The sequence below is a fragment of the Pempheris klunzingeri genome, chromosome 8 (genome assembly GCF_042242105.1).
Source record: "Pempheris klunzingeri isolate RE-2024b chromosome 8, fPemKlu1.hap1, whole genome shotgun sequence".
Classification (NCBI taxonomy): domain Eukaryota; kingdom Metazoa; phylum Chordata; class Actinopteri; order Acropomatiformes; family Pempheridae; genus Pempheris; species Pempheris klunzingeri.
The window spans coordinates 19,556,218-19,577,074 of record NC_092019.1 but is presented as its reverse complement, the minus strand read 5'-3'; the positions used below and the strand labels follow the sequence as shown (position 1 = coordinate 19,577,074).

At 42.6% G+C, this 20,857-nt stretch overlaps 1 protein-coding gene across 5 annotated transcripts in view; it reads left to right on the top strand.

Moving 5' to 3' along the window:
• The window catches only part of cadm4 (cell adhesion molecule 4), a 140,550-nt gene that overhangs the window by 118,671 nt on the left and 1,022 nt on the right, over positions 1-20,857 (top strand). For 3 of the 5 annotated variants that reach the window (XM_070835674.1, XM_070835673.1, XM_070835675.1), the window contains exons 4-8: positions 2,312-2,473; positions 4,157-4,247; positions 9,875-10,047; positions 16,986-17,096; positions 19,837-19,965. In XM_070835674.1, coding sequence (XP_070691775.1) covers positions 2,312-2,473; positions 4,157-4,247; positions 9,875-10,047; positions 16,986-17,096; positions 19,837-19,965 — 666 coding nt within the window. Of the gene's footprint in view, positions 1-2,311; positions 2,474-4,156; positions 4,248-9,874; positions 10,048-10,315; positions 10,370-16,985; positions 17,097-19,836; positions 19,966-20,857 lie in introns of those variants that run through there. The other 2 variants (XM_070835676.1, XM_070835677.1) reach the window with 2 other exon arrangements.

Genomic DNA, 20,857 nt, shown 5'->3' with positions numbered 1-20,857 from the left:
TATGTGTCTTGATCTGTGCGTTAAAGGGAAGTGAGCAAGTATTAAAAAGATTTCAGTGCTTTTCTGTCTTTCCAGCATGGCCACCAGTCAGTCCCTGTCTTTCCCTGTCAAAACAGATGCACATTTCCTCCTCATGTATATCACTCTCTGCGCTCTCTCTCGAACATTCTAATTCAAATGTGTGTTATTTGCGCATAATCTGACAAACACACCATTGCATGAAAGCACAGATGCCACCTACGCTCCACATTTTTATGCTTTTCTCCCTCTACCTCTCTTTCACACACTCACAAAGGCACACTTTTTTTTTAAATTACCATCATCTAACTCTCCGGCTCTGCTTCTGCAAAAACCTATGAGGCCTCCATCAGCCTGTTACCTTGATCTATCCTTCTTTCTAACTCCCTGTCTCCCTTGGCTTCTCTCAGTTAAAGGGACAATTCACTCAATAATACATCTGAGACCTGTCTTCCCCTCGTCTTCAGTCTATTTGACCCCTGAGATTTTTTTTTTTTCTTTTTTGCGCTTGTTTGCCGTTAATCATGTGCTACATTTTGATTTCCTCAAAAGCCTTTTTCAATTGACTGAGAAAGAATTAAAAAAAAAAGACACCAAGTTATGCAAAGCGTCTCTGACTCAAGCTTATGGCTAATATTTTTTGGCTGTCAAATGTGTTATTTGTATTCATTAAGTTATAGTCTTCAAATAACTCGCACGGACCCGTTCATACGATGTGAGATCATGTGGTGTCTGCAGTTTTTGGGACATGCATGGAGGAATATTTTGCCCTTTCCAACTTCATGTCAGCCATTGTCTCTTTTACTCTCTATTTTTGTCTGACACTTAACGTCTCTTTTATCCAGTCTCTTCCCCTTTTTTTCTCTCCGTCAGAACAGGCCTGTCATTCTGTCTCTCTCCCTTCTCTGTCCTTCCCCTATACTCTTGCCTTTCTTTTCATCTAATCTCCTTTTTTTTTCTTTACATTTCTCTGGTGACAAAGATGTGACGCACCTCCGCGTAGTTATTGGTGGCTGGCTTTAAGAGGGCCGCGTCTTTGTCTCTCTCATCTCATCTTGATTACGATTGCTTCTTTTCTCTTCTTCTTCTTCTTCTGTCCTCTTATCGCATTCATTTCCTTACGCTCTTCTTCTGCTTCCTCTCTTCTCCTGCTGTTTACTCCTTTCTCCTCTTCTCCTCTTCTCCTGTTTCCCCTCCTCTCCCCTCCCCTCTTCTCTCTCTTTTGGCCCTGAGTTAAATGAACTGTGACACTAAAGGTTAGAGGCAGATTCCAGCAGATATGGGAAAGCACTCTGTAATTAAGACACTATCTTCCCACCGCTTCTTTATTCCTGCTCATCTTTTTCCCACCGCCTTCTCCTCTCACGCCTCGAATGGGCCTGCTTTCATTTGATGGTCGGCAATAATTGAAAACCCAGTGCGATCTAAGTAACATTGTTGTATTCTGCCTCAACAAGCGCACACACTCCCAATACGTGACCATGTCACCTCGCTGTTCCTCCTCCCTCCCTCTGTCTCTGCATCTCCCCTCTTCTTGCATCTTTCTTCCACTCTGCATCTGGCTTGGCTCTCTTATCATCTTCTTTCATGTCTGAGCTTGTCTCGCCACAGCTCTCCTCGCCCCCCCCCCATCAATCACACCCGTTTTCCTGCCCCCCCATCTCCCCCCCCACCCCCTCTTTCTCTCTCTCTGTCTGTGAGTCCCTCTCTCCTCTGCCTTTCTTCTCTCACCCTGGTCCTTTGACGCCCCACTCTCTGCATGTCTGGCTCAGTTAAAATCTCAATTCGGTTATGCATATTCTCTCTTTTATCCTTTGCTCTCCCCATCTCTCTCTCTTTCTCTCTTTCTTTCATTCAGGCACCCACACAAAATATTCAGTTGATTTGCCATCTGCAAACAAACAGTTCTGCTGCTCATAATTGCCATGAAATATAGATGCAAATTGCTTTCTCTTTTCTCTCTCTCACTCTGTCCTCCACCATCCTATCATCCTCCCCTCCACAGGTACCTGCTGCTGCTGTAAAAAGCTTATTCATCAGTCACTAACTTCCTCTAACTTCTTTTTCCTTTCAGTGTGCTCACCTCTTCTGTCCGCCTCTGTGATCTCCTCTAAAAGTCTCCTCTTCTTTTACCTCCCTCCCTCCTCGCTGTCTCTTTCCCTCTCCCCCCATAGGTGTGATGTCTCGGCAGGGAAAAAGGAAGAGCAGGCGTGTTTTGCCTGCTAACTTGTTTCTTGGTCGCTCCACCTGTCTTCTTTCTTTCCATCATCTCATCCCCTCTGTCTCTCTCCAGGTGTGGTATCCCAGCAGGACAACGGGAAGACGTTCAGCGTGTCCAGCACCATCCGGATCCCGGTGGAAAGGAAAGACAACGGGGCGGCGCTGAGCTGCGAGGCATTCCACCCGGCACTAGGCGGGCAGAAGAGGATTCGACACTACCGGCTGGATGTGTATTGTAAGTCTCTCCTCCAGGCAAAGTGTGTTTGTGTGTGTGCACTTAAATAACAAAACACTTACTTGTCCTGGAAACAAGAGAAGTAACATAACATTCATCGCCAAATATTTCAAAGACTTAGGTTGCTACTTTAGTGCTATTCATTAGTGTTTTACTTTAATGCCAGCAACACTTTTATCAGAGCTGCAGCCTCATTTTTCAAATGCTAGGTATCTCATTTCAGAATGAGGCTCATTTATACACAGACCGGTATTTGTGATATTGTGATGAGTGATATTCAGAGCTGCCCTGTGTGAGACCTGCTCTCATTAAAACCTAATATATACAAATCTTGTCGTGCGGGGAGCTGGCAGAATCAGGCCTGCAGCCAGTTCAGGGTCCTGGCCTGTGGTCTAAGGACCTAACCAGCATCAGCTGAGAAAACCTGGGTCGTTTTAGTGTATGCAATGATCCCATCACTGTTCAGGGGTCGGTGGATCTTTGCTGCCCTGTCTGCACAAGTTGTTGTGCTCTGAAATCTCTGCACATATGTCCATTTGAGGCAGGCATAAGCAAATCATAAAAATACTGCAGGAGATTTGAATTTATAATTGGCTTAAGCCTAGAATTCACTCAGGGCAACGAGTTCAGAGAGAAACACATTTTAATGTTAAGATGAATTCTCAATATTCTCACAAATCTGTAAATGGTTCAGAGGGATTAATCAGGAAAATGTCAGACAGTTATAATCTATATCCCTTTTGAAAAAGTCTGAGATTCATCATTTAATATCTATGAAATGTAAATCCATTTTGTTTGCTTCTAATCCTATCAAACATGGTAAGTTTGCTCTCACTACACATATTTTGACATTTCTGTCTTCTATATTTTGATGTCACTGTAAGAAACTGTCACTTGCTCAAAATTCAGCATAATTGCTATTTAATAATGGTATTCATTTGTATAATTTTGTTTGCAAATCCTTTTTTTAAATTCAGAAAAACACATTTTCCTCCTCCAGTGTGACTCTGACGCTATTCAACAAGTCAGTATTCAATTACTGCATTTGTTCTCTACTCATATTACTATTCCTGACAATTTAATATAATTCCTATCCCACAATATATCAATAATTTGGATAGGCAAGCATTTCACAGGCATATATAGAGATATTTACAGTCTGTGACATTATTCATATTTAGACAGTACTTCTGCATCAGTCTTCGGGTACAATTAATTTGCCGCGTGTATACTAATGTTTGTCAGAGTGATTAATATTTAACAGTTTTGTCAATCTGTGTGCTGGTTCTTCCTCCAGCCAAAGAACTGGTAATAATGACCAACTGTCAGTGCAGATTTGGCTTCCCATCGCTCTGTTACTGAAGTAAGTGTAGTACGGCAGCTGCTGGAGCGGTGGGCTGCTTATGATAACAGGTGTTTCAACCGTGGGATTGTCGGCTGGTTGCCTTGGAAACAGATGTTAAAGACCCTTCCTCCTGCCACTTTTTCACTTTTTCCTTGTTCCTCTTTTCTTCCTTTTTGTTCCCTCGCTGTCTCTCTGTTTTTTTTTCCTGTTCTCTCAGATTGGTGCTCCATTTTGATCCGTTTTTTTTTTCTCTATGTGCCTTTCTTGTTTTCTCTCTCACATAAATATTCATTTATCAACCCCCTCATCTCTCTCTCTCTCTCTCTCTCTCCACACAGTTGCGCCCACAGTGAGAATTGTTCCTCCTTCTGGCATTTTGCGAGAGGGCGACTCGCTCAGCCTCACCTGCTCTGTCACCGGGAACCCTCTGTAAGTCTCTGCGTGTCTCTGCGCCCTACTTTTACATAACATAATGACAGCTGATAAGGTGGTAAACAAGACATGCACACACACACACACACAAAGTTCATCCAGCACAACATATGTACCAGTGCTGCTCACTGTAATGAAGGTAACAAAGAAAAGCCAATGGAGAAACGTGGCTGCACTGGACTCCAGGTCACCGACCTTCAGTGGAGGAAAGTACATTTACTTTAGCATTGTATTTAAATACAAATTTGAGGTATTAGTACTTCAGTCTTTTCTTTCAATGCCACTTCACTACTACTTTACTTGACAACATTTCAGGGAAATATTGTACTTTTTTGTGTATTTGTCACCTTCAGTTAGTGGTTACTTTACAAATAATGATTTTCAAAAACAGAACATACAAAGAACTAATAAACTATAAGGTTTTAGAATAAATTAAACTACCAGCACTACATACAAGTACAGGTGAGTAGTTTATTAATTGATTAGTTGACTGAAGGGAAATGAATGGCAACTATTAGGATCATTTTACATGAAAAAAACATTTCATGGCTCCAGCTTTTCAAATGTGAGGATTTACTACTTTATGTTTTAATCCTTTTAATTATTCTAATTTACTTTGAATCATTTTGAGGTTAGGTTGGACAAAATGAGCACGGTGAAGGTGTCGCCATCTTCTCAAATTTTACAAACCAAACGATCAATTGAAACGATTACTCAAGAAAATAATCCATAAGCAAAATAATTAGTTGCAGTCCTGTTGAGATTAGTTAAAGCTTGCCCCACCTCAACCAACTACAATGGAGTAAAGTACTGCTTACACACTAATGTATAATCAGTAATTAATTGGAATTATAATTAGAATCTAGTGATATAATATTATAACAGTATATCAGTCAAAGGGGACACTTCTATGCATTAAGTACTTTTTCTTTTATGTTTTAAGTTTATTTTCCAGAATATACCTCCATACTTTTATTTTAACAATGCTGTATTAGTGCTTAACAGATCTCCGAACTTCCTCCACCACTGTCGACTTTACAATGGCGGCCTGTTTTGCTATTATAAAAAATAGTTCAAAGAATATTTGTCATGGTTTAAGGGGGTATGATGACTTCTCCTAGTCATCACACTTGAAAAAGTTGTTTGAATAAGATATTGAATCATACATGCATTCAGCTGCATGAGATATGAAACTGGCACATTTACCAGCTGGCACAAAACACTGCTTGTGAAGCTTTTTTGGGTCGCTGTAGCAGTGTGTTCATGCCTTTTCTCTCATTCCATAATGAATTCCTGAGAAAATAATCAGAAAGTATAAAAGGTTTCTCTCAACAAAGCATTTGTGCTTGAAAAGCTGCAGTGAGTCTTGACAAATCAGCTTAAGAATGCACAGAAAGCATTTGAAGACAGCATATAGGAGGTTGCCAAGTTCAGCAACAACCCTTTACAAACACTAAATTTCATAAAATGGTAAGACGGGACAGCTGGTGTACATGTTAAAACTGTTTTGGAAAATTGTTTGGAGCTGCTATGACAATGACATTAAGGTCATAACATCACCAAACAGCTGGTTGCTGCAGGTAGCAGCTACGAAGACAGCCACAAGCCTAAGGGGCCCTACTTTCATTCTGGCATCTGTTTAGAGGGTAAAACTAATGCTGGCTTTGATTAGTTCAGTTCACACATTCACCCAGAGCACATTTTCTGAGGGTAAATTTGGACTAAGCTTGAATAGAGCATCCTAGAATGATTGCAAAAGTCACATCCCAAGGTGGAGAAGTAGTGCAGCAGTTAAACTGATGAGTATCTGGAAATGTTTAAAAAACAATGGAAATAATACCAGTAATGTGAGAAACCTGCAGCAGGTCAGTCTGGATGAGCCTAAAAACACAGATGAACACCCTCATACAGCAATGAGTTGGCAAGTTACCAACCAAAGGGTTGTTTACCTGAAATTTGAGTAATGGGCTATAGAGATTAATCAGAATCAGCTTTAACGTGTATAGTGTTTATATTCCAAATAATGACTTCCCATCTTACACACAGAGATACTCTCCTTCTTTAATAGCTACTGTGGAAATGTCCTTGAGTAACCTCTACCTGCTCCAGTGGAGCTTTTCACTGGCTGCAGCAGAAAACAGTGGTTTTCCTGGACTGCTACCAAATGTATGAGAGTAAAACAGGGCACCACTGAAAGGAGAACATGTGCGCTTTATCGGTCCTCAATACAGGTTCCAAAAAAATAAATAAATAAATAAAACGGAGACAAATCTGCCAGGGCTTCTACCCCGAGTAGCTTAAATAGCCAGCTGCTAGAGATCTTACCCTTTTTCTCTTTATTGTGTGTTTCTGAAATGACTACTAAGTTGACCTCTTTCTATGTAATTACCATCCCATATAATTCCACGGTTCTTTCTTTGAAACCTCAAGTAATTACCAAGTACTTACAATCTCCACCAACTTCAATATATCCCCTATAATTACTGCAAGATCTCTTGTTTCTCTCTAGGAACTATCCTTAGAAATGAACGTCATCTTCCTATAAACTAATTTCTAGGAAATTAATAGGATCAAAATTGAATATACGATCACATGCTGTCCTCCACAAATGGTGCGGGCGCACTTTGTACCGATCAATTCCAAATGCATAATCCCTTGAACTACAGTGGAAGTTAAACCAGGGGTGCTAAATATATCACATGTAAATTTACAATATTACCACCGTCAAGAAAGATCAATCAAGATGTTTCTGTAATCATGAGAGCATGGTGCCCAGAGACACATTGTGCTTCGAAGCTTAATGAAAACCTGAAGAGCTGTTCGGTACCTGTGGTACCACCTGACATTTAATGTTTGACGTACGGGTAAAACTGATACATATTTAATCACATGAAGGACATGAAGAAAAAGAGCTTCAGATGGAGGCAGAGGAGTGTAAAAGAAAACCAGAAATTGTAAGAGTGTAAGCGTAGACATATCATAAACTTTTATGTGACTATGTGTGTAGAGCTACTAAACCCAATCGACAGTCAACACTTTTAAGAGCCAGCTTTGAAACAAAGCCTTTTCCTAGTGTGTTCACAGCCCTTTGTGCACTTTCCAGAAGGGTATTGGATCCTAAGCTTCTAAACCCTCCCCTAGATGTTCCGTCTGTCTGTGGGCATCAAGTCCACTAAATCTCCCCAGTAAAGCTTCATGCAGCCAAAGGGTGTGCATGCGTGTGTTTGTGTGTGTGTGTGATAATTTAAGTGAAATCCCACAGTGAGGACTGGCTGAGAAGCGTATTGGCCATAGCCCCACAAAAGCTTTGCAACGGCTGGTTGGGGACACTCAGTGTGTGTGTGTGTGTGTGTGTCTGTGTGTGTGGTGCATGCACGCGTATGTGACAGTGAGAGATGGGCAGAGCAGGCCACTCTGGACTCTGACCCTCATCTCACACTGGACTGCACATGCTTGCACACACATACACATCATTGTCCTCTTGTCATCCTCCCGCTTGCTCCCTGGCCTTGTTAACTGCCTGTTAAGTATTAATGACCAATTATATGCCACTTCCTTTTGGTGGAGGGGTACGCTCATTGTTGTCTGTTATTAGGAGGAGAGATGGAGACAACGTTGTGTCAGTTTGCGTAATTGTCTGCTTATTTGTGAGTTAGCATTTGAGCGAATGACCGTGTGTGGGAGCTCAAGTATGTATACATGTGTGTTGGAGAGAGAGAGAGAGGAACGGAGGGACACTTTGTTTGTGCACGTTTGGTGTGTGTAGTATAAGTGAGGGAGTGCGTGTAACTAAGCAAAAAAGAGGTTTAATTAGACGTCCTGAGGGATTATAGAACCCAGATGAGTCAGGATTGTAATCTGGCCAGGGTGGCATGAGCTATGACACTCAGCCAGACACAGACACACACACACACTCGCACACATATACACACACAGTTTTGTTCGCCAGGATGTCTCTGTAATCCTCGCACCTCCTGTCTGCTCTGCCTGCTCGTCTTTCATGACCAATTCATTTTGCCTGCCTGCTCCTTCTCTTCATCTCCCTCCACCCCATCTCTTCTTCTCCCTCTTTCCTCTACCTGTAGTAACCTTCTTTCTAGGCCTGCCTGTTCTCTTGCTTTTTTTCTGCTCTGCGCATCTGACAGCCTATTTCTCTCTCATCTGCCCTCCTTTCCCTCCTGCCAACCCTTTCACACCATTGTTGCCCTCTGACCATCCATCTCCTCATTATTTGTCAGGATGCAGCCCTCTGTTGCCATTGGCTCGCTCTCCAAACTCCTTTTATAGTTTCTTCTCATGTCAGTGTCCCCCTGTGGGCTTCTTTACCCTCCTTTTTCACCTCTTTTTATGGAAGCCCCCGGTGCCTGTGCTTTAATCCCTTGTCTCCTTTCACTTTTTCATTTTTAATACCCGTTAACACCTCAGTTTTTACTAAATGTATTTAAGGCTCATAGTCGAATAGTGGTATCAGTTGGAGAGAGCGGTAGCTGTTGGTTTGGTTATCAATGCTTGGCAAGTAACTCGAAAAATGTAGTGTAAATGTCCTCCCCAGGTTCATTGTAGGCTAGTTGCTGCTCTGTGTGCAGGACAGGACACAAACAAACTGTATCAACAAAACAAGAAAATACTGGATTTACAGGCAAAAAGCCTCGGGGCAGAGTAAAGCCAGGGTAAATTCTAAATAAATGCAGCTGAACGTACAGATAACATGCAGACTCACTCTCACAACTAGACGCGTTTCAATAGAGCCTATTTTTTGATTGGGTATGGACTATTTGAAGCAATTATTTTGTCCTATTTTCTGTGCCATTAATTTGCTACAGCCAGTGATGTTCAATCAATCAATCAATCAATCAATCAATCAATCTTTATTTATATAGCGTCAATTCATAACAGCGTTATCTCAAGACGCTCTCCATAAAGAGCAGGTCTTGACCAAACTCTTTAATTAAGATTCAGGATTCAGGAATTCAAAATTAAGGATTCAGCAGCTCCTCTTGTTTTAGCACAGCAGAATAATGCATCCACAAGCACTCGAAAGGAAACCGGTAACATTATTTTAAGGGTAAAATGTTATTTCCACTGTGTTCCACTCTTACCAGCGGGGGGGGCTGCAGCCCTTACAGCCCCTATACCCCCCCCACCACCATCCTTCCCATGCAAATGATCACCCCTCCTTGAAACTCTCGGTAAAACAGAGAACTAGCCGACCCCAAAATTGTCAACGCCTCAAAGCGTTAGTGGGTCTTTCAAATTATTAATGTAACCTTTGTAACGACAGTATGTGCAAATCTACAATCAGTGTTTCAATAGCATACTATAGAGGGTAAAAGTTATGGTGGTGCAGGTTTTCCAAACAATATTATATTTGGATATCTATGTGTGCATGCAAGTCAGAGGCTAATAATATATCAATCATATGGCTGCATTTTATTTATCAATGAATCTATTGATTATTATTCAATGAATGAACTAGTGTCAAAACATTATCAAATAATGCAGTTCACTACATGTTTGTCCTGTTCTATTGATCAATGACTTAAACAACTAATCGATCGAAGTTAATTTTATGCCAGTGGACCACTCAAGTAATGTGAAATCTCTCTCTGTCCCCTTCCTTTCAGGCCCAGGAACATTCAGTGGTCCAAGATCAATGACACCTTACCTGAGAGGGCAGAGATTTCTGGCCCAACTTTTCAGATTTCCCGTCTCAGCCAATCACACAACGGGACGTACTTGTGCCAGGCCCAGAACAACTACGGACGTGCTGCCGATCACTACACCCTGCTGGTGTATGGTGAGTAAACATGGCTTACAGTTAATTATATGTTGCAAGTTTTCTTCACATTTCCAAGTGCTTGAAAAGTTTGCTCCATCGATTTTTTTTTTTTTTCCTCTATTGTTTTCTACTTCCAGTCTCAGTTTCGCAGGCAATTGTTAACTGCTTGGAATAATTTTATGTTCAATGAATCTTTTGTTTGTTACCATTCTTGTTCTTGTGTTTTGATGGGTTTTTTTTTTTTTGAGAAAGCTTTTAAATTTTATTGATCCTTTTATCTTCCCAGTGTCTTTGGAGTCTGGCTATTCTGGCACTGGGCAACAGACCCATTAAATCGTGATGCTTGTCTCATCTGTCTCTCAGCTTTATTTGTTTTTCTGATTCGGCACACAGCAGGAAACCTCTGCTAAACCTCCTGTGCAATTGATTCAACAGAGATATTGATCCCACAAGAAGATGTGGGCAACCGTGCTGAGATACTAGTCACCAACATCATTATTCAGACTTTCCTTGAAAAGAACCCATTTATCTTGTCCTCGGTGACCCAATCCTCTCATCAAGGATTTCAGAGTAACTTAAATCTTCAGGTGCAATAAATAAAGGTACAAGCTTGTGACACGAAAATGAATTTCACGATACAAACAGACACCAAGGAGGCAAAGACAGCAGAAGTTAACCCACAATACAAAGTATTATTGCAACGTTGATTCTGTTGGAACGCTGAATTTGACATGGTCACACTTGGCAAAAACAACAGCGGAACATCTGTTGCATTTAAAATTCAGGTAAATAAGCTTAGCTTGTTTCTGGAGAAGAGGTGTCGGAGGGGATGGAAGATTCTGTTGTCAGATTCTACAAGTTTTCCAAGATGTTGCACCTACATTCACTGGTGGGTGGTAAATTCTTAATGAAGGTTGACCCAGATAAACTGAACACCCTGGCTCAAAGAGGAAGACGGTGGAGCCTTGCAATAACACATTAAAATCTTATATCACCGCAAAGCTATTTTTCATGAAATGTGACAAATTGGCCAGCTTTCTCTCTGTGTTTGAAGCACATTTGAAGAGAAGGTTTTGATGCGTGTAATGTGTAATCCACACATGAAACAACTGAGTAAACTTGCTGTCAAATAAGGCCAAAATTGGAATTGTGAGTTTTTAATGGGACAGCAGCAAAGCTAATTCGCAAAGCCGGCTAGTCATTAGAGGTTTCTATGGTTTCACATCCAGTACGTTTGTGGTTTGGCCTAATTACTTGCACACTACTGTCACTCAGCAGGTTTGCCCTTTTGATCTGGCCCCCCCGCCCCCCTGCTGGCTGCTCCTGTCAACACACCCGAGCACCTGATTTGGAGATGAGAAACATAAGCAGGGATGGAGGGAATAGAGACATGATATGTTATGTAACGTTTTTAGGCTGCTTTTGGTTCGCGCCCCCTCATCTATCCATCACATTAACACTCTGTCTCCCCCTACATGCACGTACACTCACAATGAGCAGTCGCGCACTCTTGTACAAGCATGCCAGGCATCAAACGCCACGCGGCGTTCCACAGGCATCATGGGTGGCAACAGTGGCAAGATGAAAGGTGACATCCCCACCCACTTCCCTCCCTCTCTTCCCACCTCTTTCTCTTTCTCTCTCTCTCTCTCTCACTATCCTAGAAGGTTAGACATGTCGAGCTTTGATGTGCAAAGCCACCTCAGTAGAAAAATGTTCTGTCTTTCTCCCTCCTCCTCAACATCCTTTTGCTCTCTGTTTTTCAGCTGTCTTGTTCATTTGTTTTTCTCTGTGCGATTTCTTCTTTCCTACATTTCATCATCTTTAATTTATGCAGTTGCTCTGTGCTGGTCATTAATTTGATTTACCCAAGCCCCCCCCCCCCCCCCCCCCCCCCTTTTTTTTTTTCCCTTATCCTCTCTTATTGTGTATAAAGGGTATGTTTAAATTAAGGAATCTTGCCCAAGATCCATAAAAGAGCAGAAATCCACATAACCAACATAAGCCAAGCTTCAGCTCCTCCGCTCTGCGCCACGGATTTCCAGCAATCAGCTCCTTAAATCCTCTTGCTGCAGCCTCACATCAGTGGTGGTTTGCTGTACTTCAAAAAAATATGTGCTCGCCCACTGGGCAAATTGTTTCAAACCTTATCTCAAAGAGCTCAGGGATGTTGATTCAGCCATCATATTAATCTGCAGACGACTGAAAGTCACTCTTGATTTTCTTGTATGTCACAACTAATAATCAGACTAACGTGGTCTTAATTCTCTCCCAAACTATGTCAGACGAACCCCTTGCATTCGGGCTGTAATGTTTTCAGTGATACGAGCGTCTTTGTAAATGCTACATAACTGTGAGACAGTGTGTTTGTTATACATCACTGGAAATTTAAATAAACCACCATGGATGATTTAATATGGTGTTAGTGCTAATTTCTGGTGATTAAATACAAAGTTCCTCAGTCAGTATTGAAAATAAATATGACTCCGCTTTGGAAAATATGTTAAGATGACTAAACTCTAACACTTATCCACAGTGTGCTTTTCACCCACATATTTTTGTTTTTTCTCAAATAGTGTTTTGTAACAGAGCTCTTCAACTCTTCCTAAAGAATTAAAGGTGATAGAAAAACGATACATTCTCATCTCTCTCTCTCTCTCTCTTGCTCGTCTCGTCGACTTTTTTTATTCTCTGTAATCTTATTTTTTTGTTTGAGTTATTATTTCACCCTCTCCAACTCTTTCTTTCTTCTTACCACTCGCCTCCTCCACACTCCACCTTCCTCCACACTCTTCTGTTATTCTCTGTCCTCTGCCACCTCTTTTTTTCCTCTTTGTCTTTTTTCTTTTTCTCCCCCCCAGTTCTTTCATCGACATCCTTCCTTTCTTTTCCTCTGCCTGCTGTTCGCACCTCTTTTGCACCACCTGTCCACCTCCTCTTCCTCTCTCCACTCGCCCCACACCCTTTCAACTGTTTTTCACCTTGCCACCAGTTTGCCCTCTGTTCTCGGTTCAGTTGCAGTTCAGTCTCTTAGCTCAAAGGAGGCCTCGGTTTCCGAGAATATGGCACGGAGAGAAGTGAGTGTAACTGAGTGAGGAGTTGGGGAGGGATAGATGGAGGGAGGGAGGAAGGAAGGAAGGGAGAGAGGAAGGACGATGGAGGTCAGACGCAGGTTAACATTCAGTACCACAGCCTGTCAGATAAACGGACTGTCAGTTTAGTTGGCTCCCAGCATTCCCAGGGGGAATCCCAGGGTGCACTGGAGGAGGTAGGGGGGGAGAGAGGGAGCGCTGGAGGGATGTGTGTTGTAAAGGATGAGTCAGCAGAAAATAAACCATTTTATTGCAGGTGCAGAAAAACTACCAGTGCTCTCTCTTGTCTCTCTCTACCTCTCATTTCGTGTCAACCTTCCCTCTGTGAGAGTTATCTGCCATCAGGGTCTGTACGCTGGGTACAAATTCAAGCAAAAGTGGCTGCCAAATTTGTCGCAGGTGCTTTAGGTGCTGCCACTTTATGAAGGAAGAAGGCTTAATACTGGCAAGGGAGAACAGAGTGCGAGAGGTGGGAAACTCTCCAGGGAGCCTGGGCTGTGGCAAAGACGTGATGTATTGAAGCTGAGCTTTATTTGACTGGTCACACTTGTGTGTACATGGAATTGTGTGTAAGTGTGTGTGTGTGTGTGCGCCCATGTGCTTTAATGTGTTTATGATTGAGAGAGAGAGGGAGATATTTCTCATTTGCGTGCATGTATGTGTGTGTGCACAACTTAATATGATGAAATTAACTTTCTGCAACTTTCAGAAAGTTACTAATGATATAAATGTGAGAAATTGTTTCAAATGAAACTTGGAGCACACAAGCCTTAGACATTACACACACACACACACACACACACACACAGAGCAAGTATCTGTGGAATGTGTAAAGGACGTGGCCTCTGTTGGTTGTTCCATCTCTGCGCCACCATTGTTAAGGAGAAATTGGATTTCTTGTGTGTGTGTATGTGTGTGTGTGTGAGTGTGCGTATGCAAACGTGCACGTGAATGCGTGTGCGTGTGACAGGGAGGAGAATGTTGCAGATTGTCTGGTGAAAGCCCGGAGGGCTCCCTTATGTAATTGAACTGAGCTGCTGCACTCAGATGAATCGCCAAGCCAATAAAACCCATTAGAATTGAATTGCATGAGAGAGTGTGGGAGATGGAGAGAGAAAGAAAAAGAGAGAGAGATGGGGAGATAAGAACTGTTAGTTTGCATATATGCAACATACTTATATGCGTGTTTATGTAAGTGTGCTTGTACATTTCTGCAAAATAGAACCCCGAAGTGAGCAAAGGGAAGAATAGAGAGAGACTAATGGTTTCATAGAAAGATTCAAGGAAGTCAGAGGAGAGTGATAAAAAGATGAAAGGATGGGTACATATTGAAATGTAGAAGGATACCAGGTGACCAGGGATTAGTCTGTGTCTCTTCTGCTGTTGTAATGAGCCGTCAGGATAATTGGAATGAAAAACATAGACCTCCATTTAATGAAGTGAGACTTTGAAAAAACATAGAATGAGAATGAAAGTGGAGAAAGGTTTGGGGCTTGTGGCAGAGGAAGCCAGACAGAGATAATGCAGAGTCAATTTAGTTTGAACAAAATGTTTTGAGCACTGTTTTTCTCCACACATGACAATGCACCGCTTTTGACGTCCGAGTACATTTTGAATGAGTCTTCAGCCAATCAACGTTGGCCTTAACGGCCTCAGCAGTGGACCTCTGACCAATGCCCAACATTCAGTGTACTGATTGACAGCTCAGCCCACCGCTGCTCTGGGCAGGCTTTGTGTAATCAGGAACACTGAACATGAAAGAATAACAGGGCTTGTCCAAAATGGTGGCACAGTATCCTCAGGCATACTTCTGCGAGAATGAGATACGAGGAGAAACATCATTGTCGCAAGTGCCACCACATCCATCCCTGGAAATAACATGGGCTGTGCGCCTGATTGGCAGCCATATAGTGTTAATGAATAACAATATGATGTGGGGAAAAAAGGGACGCTATCGGCCAAGAGAGCGACAGCTGTATGGCATTCTCCTTAATTAAGTTGAAGAGAGGCGGTGAGGGAACGTAGTCACCGAGGAATAAAACCAGAGACACAGCCGAACGAAGGAAAGTGAAGGGGGGGAGGTGTTGTAAATGAGGGGGAGAGAGTTTTTACAGTGAAAAAGTGAGAGATGTTGGTAGTAAGATAAGAGAAAGTTGGAAATGGTGAGAAAGAACATTTTTTAGGTCAATTATGATAGTCAAGAGAAATTAATCAGCGTCCAGTTAATTTGTGAAGCAACCTCAGCCATTAATCCTCAGGCTGAAGTGACAACCACATGTACACATGCATGTATCCACACACACATGCAACCTATATGCACTCACAGAGAAGAGCTGCGGAGGACACACGCTAAGATAATTGTTACTCTGTAACTATCATTTCTCTTTCTCTCTGGTCAAGTCTTCAATTCCCCTTCTCTCTCTCTCTCTCTTCACTTAACAGAAAACTCTGCTCATCTCTTTGTCTGTCTTACAAAACACACTACGCATCATGTACATTTCTTTACGGAGAAAAGAGAAAAGGGCTTTACTGGGCTTGAAGACAGAAAAAAGCAGAACGGGGGAGGTATAGTGCTGACATAAGAAGAGTGCAAAAAGAGATTGATGATCTCAGGGCCAGTGGGAGAAAGGAAGAGAAGAGACAGAGGAATACTTACCAATAAATTACTCCCGAGCAGAAAGGGCAGTGTGTGTGTGTGTGTGTGTGTGTGTGTGTGTGTGTGTGTGTGTGTGTGTGTGTGTGTGTGCATGCATGCGCATGACCAATTATGCATTTGAGTGAGCACACAAGTGTGCATGAACATGAACATGTGGTCTGGGTTTATGTGTGCACACAAACCTGCATGTATTTCAACACAAGCTGTACGTGTCTATGTGTGTGTGTGTGTGTGTGTGTGCGTGCGTGCACGTGTATCTGCAAGTGTCTTGAGACATTAAGACTAGCTCATAGACTACATTGCAGTTTTATAGAGATTGTTTGATGAAGTGGCATGTTATTCACTCTTAAAGTGCTGCAGACACACCGGCTGCTCCATCTCCCTTTTAGGTCTTGTCGGCCATTATTTTTGTCTTTACCGCCAATATGAACTTGTCTCTTTCCACCTCTCTGCCTACCATTGTGTCTCTGCCATTGATTCAAAGAATGTGTCAAGATCCAAGCTATTGTTCTGCACTGAATGAGACAGTCCCAGCATGGCACTGTTCCATTGGGAATGCATCTGTCACAGACAATGTCTCTGTCTCTCCTGCCATTGTACCATAGAAAATGTGTCAGTGATAGAGAATGTGTTCCTATATATTCCAATTGCCAAGTAAATGAATGTCAGTCTGCCAGGTGTAATTCTCTTCAGCCCTTGCTTTAAAGAATATCTTTCACATTGAAAACGTCTTCTTTGCCCCTTAGCTAGCATTGACGCCTGCCAGAGAATATCATTTGTCCATGTCCTTTTCACTAGTCAGGGGTCAAGATCGATTCCATTTCGCACACACACTCAGTTTGGGAAAATAATTAGTAGCATTTGTCTCTGGTATCGAAGTGGTATCGGCCTCAACTGCTGATCAGCATGTTTGAAATAAGTCTTTCCTCCAGCTCTTGTTTTCTACATCTGTTTCTCCTTCTCAAAAGTCATTAGAGGAGACGAGCGGTCTTTCAGAATACCGTCCAATGGTTATCAAGCAGGATGCAGAGGGAGCGCATCCAGGAAGCTCAATTAATATTCAGCAATAATGTAGCGTGTGTCATGTTTTATAGGCAGTAGTAACCTCGCCGTAAAACCCTGCAACGTCTTTGTTGAAATGTCACTGCATGTTGTAGATAATAGCGGTTGTGTCTGTAAGTGTTATCCCATTCCCTGTCTGTCTGTAGATAATGTGTCAGTCATTACCACGGTCCCTCCCACTCCTACCACCCAACCAATCACCTCCCATCCCGCCACCCCAACCCTCCTAACACCCAGCCTCGCCCTGGACCCAAAAGGTAACACACACACACTTTACTATTCTGCCTCTGCTACCCTTCATCTCTCTCCTCGTCCTTCCCTGCTCTCCTTTGGTGTCTTTCACTCCCTTACCCATTTGATCACTCTCAGGTGGCCCTCACACACACACACACACACACACACACACACACACACTCACTTTTTCTGCTGCAACCTTCCTTTGCCCTGCATCTACGTTTGAATGTGCACCGTGCGCAACCACCCACTCTCTCCCTCTTCCTTATCACTGGCTGTTTGATGCTCCCCACACACACATTGCCCAGTCAGCACTTGTGTGTGTGTGTGTGTGTGTGTGTGTGTGTGCATGGTCTAGGGTGGGTCTCTTGGTGCTTGGTGGGTACTGTTGATGAATCTGCGTTAAGAGTTTAAGGAACTGGCAATGCACCCAGCCTTTCGCTGACTGACGCTGGCCTCTGGAGGGCTTGGGAGATGCTACACAAACACATTTATCTGCCTACACACACATTCACAAACACACACATATACTGAGAGAGACAGAGGGGAGGAGGGAGGGAGGGAGGGAGAGAAAGAAAGAAAGAAAGATCAGGGATCCAGGTGGTTGTCTAATCGTATTCTCCCAGATGAATGTTACACAGCAGGAGAAAGAAAGACTGCTTGGCACTACTCTGCAACCCTTAGTGTGTGTACGTGTGTGAGTGCGTAAAACTACACACTCTTTCACTACTTCCCCTCTCTTTTTATCTAGAGAATCTATTTATCTCATACATACACTCACACAAACACATGCTCACTGGTATCTTTCTTCCCATACCTTTGGATGCTCTCTGTGTCCTCTGTTACTTAAAAGGAGAGATGAAGCAAAGGGAACAGGGGCAGCCTTCTTGTTCTTCTGTTGCAGCTGCCGCCATCTGTGGTTGTAGGCGCTGTTCACTTGCTGGGCATGTGTGGAAATGTCATGAAGAGTCAGAGGAAAAGCTGCGGCTTGAAAAGTGTGGTGAACGTTTGGTTGATGCCGATGTATCATCTGAGGAGCTCTTGAGAAGCAACACGCTTTGTACTACTGTCATTCATTTCCTGTGGAGCTTTGGGCTGCGGTGGTTTAACAACAGGGTGGCATGTGTAGCAAAAGTATCACCCCTTGAATCTTTGATTCTTCATCCCCTGTGAAGTCACACACGTCCTGCGTGCCTGCAGATGCGCCGATATTCATTTCATCATACGCTTGCCAGTGATCGGTTATACACATAAGCAGGGATGCGATGCACTTTCAGTACTCCAAGAAATTAATGCACTTTCCTTCAGCTGTCAATCCCTGCTCCTCTTTCTTTCCTTCACCTCCTCTGTCAGTCTCTCTTTCTCTCCTGATCGCTATGTGTTAGCACTCGATTAATGATTCATGTTTTAATTCCGCTCTGTCAAGGTCCAAGAGCTGCATCAATAACTCTTTGTCCTTGCCTCCCATTGGCCTTACCAGATCTTACACTACACCCCCTCAGTGCCATCAAATATAAAATGAAAAAGCTTGTTATTGTCACTGACTGAGGTGCTGTCTTGGTATTTAAGTCCCAAGTGAAAGAGTTTTTTTTGCAGCACAGATAACCTTAGTTCGAACCAACCATTTCTGTGTCTTTCACCACATCCCTGCACTCTACAAATTGCTTGCTTTCATTGTTGTCAGCCAGTATTTACTGAAAGTCTTTCCAGACACATGCTTGGTCTTAAGTTTGCATAATGATCTACATTAATGATTTTTTTTTCCGACTAATTGATTAATTGTTTAGTCTACAAAATGTCAGTTCTGAAACATGAACGTCCCAATTTACCAGAGCTCCTAAGTCACGTCTTCAGATTGGTTGTCTTGTCTGACCAGCAGTCCCAATACTCAATATAAATTGATATAGAACAAAAAAAAAAAAAAAGCAGCAAATCCCCACATTTGAGAAGCCAATGGATTGTTTCCACATTCGCGGAACCAATGAATATTTAGCATTTTTGCTTGATAAATGACTTCAACAATTAATCAATTATTAAAATTGTCATCAGTCAATTTTTCTGTCAGCTTACTAATTGCTTCATTGACTAATCATTGCAACCTGCACTTTTTATTATTCCCCTGTCTTTGTTTTAGTGTTTCCCCTTTACTTTAAATCCGTGTAAAGTTGGTAAAAGGTGAGGTTGACATGAATAATTTCTTCCCACTATTGCAGTTTTATATTACAAAAATGTCACCTTTCTATCTCTCTTTACTCATCTGGTGGTGAAGTGTTTGATTTTATTTCCCAGAGCCGCACTACTCAGGGTGTAAACACACTCAAAGTTTCACTCATTCCAAATGCATTGTGGTTTTGACAGGTGCTTAGCTGGAGTGGATTTTTAGAGGCTGACGTACTTATTTCTTTATTCACTCTCCTCATTTCTCCACCTCTTTCTCACCCATTCTCACTGTTTTCTGGCTCTTTGTGAAGTGGTGGGTGATGAAAGGTGATAATGCAAGTTGGGTGGAAGATATCGACTTCTCTTTTCTCCCGTCTCACTCTCTGTACTGTCTTACTGCCGTTTTAATGTGCTTTCTTTCTCTCACTTTTAAATGTCTTTTTTAACCTTCAACATCTCACCTGCTTTAATTTTTGATCCATCTCTCTCTTTGTCTCCATTTCTTTGCCGGCACTTTTCTCACCCTTTATCTCTATATTTCCTTCCTTAATACACCCCACACTCCACCCACACACACTATTTGTCTCTCTTGTTGTGTTTCAGATCCTGGTGCAGTGGTAGAGACTCACAGTGCAGTACCATATGCAGTGATAGGTGGCGTTCTGGCACTGCTGGTTTTCACCGTCATCTGCGTCCTTATTGTCACCATCTGGTGCTCTGTCCGACAGAAAGGTAACACACAATCACACCAAGTAGCACAAAAGTTTCTTTCAGATGCAGAGAACATATTTTAGCAACCATTTTTTTAAATTGCATTTTCACTGTTGCTATGTTACATCACTTTCTGGTGTAACATACTGTAAAAAAAAAAAAAATCATTGCTGGCCAGTTACACCCAGATTCGTAGAAAATAATCTTTTAAACTGAGGTGTAAAATCGTCAGCACAAAGCAGACAGGATGGGATACTCCTCTCCAGGCAGGCACTGTCCATGATGGACGACCTTGGCCAGCGGAAGAGATAGGATGGGGTGGGAAATGTAGGTGTGGTCCCCATGTTTTATGACTATATGTTAGTGTATCAAGGCTCATCTATTAAAAGCAGCCTCTCCGCGTTCCCTATCTTTTTAAGTGCCCCCGTGTTGGCAGCCTTAGCCCGTGCACCACAGCTGCCAACAAATGATCCGGGAACAGTGTAGCCGGCAGCAACCAACCATTACTTACCCTATGGTTAGACAAGCCGTCAGTCAACATTCAGTATGGCTTGACCGCCAATCAGCACGGAGACGGGACCATTACAACCATACCGTGTTGAGACAGGGCCATTAGGCCTTTGTCTTCGACTTGCCATGACTGTCAGCATGCCAGTCACCCTCTGCAGTAAGGAGAATGAGAGTGTCACTCACCCCTGGAGTGAGGGGACACTCATGCAGGAAGATGACTTGAGCAGCTCTTGCTCTCTGTAACCTGTACTGCTCCGAATCATTAATCATACAGACCTGAGGGGTGTTAAAATGTGTTTAATAGGTTTTCTGAATGACACAAACGTGCCATTGTTCTCTTGCACCTAACCTTCCCTCCACCCTTTTCTGCCAATCTCTCCTCCCTCCCTGTCTTTTATTCGCT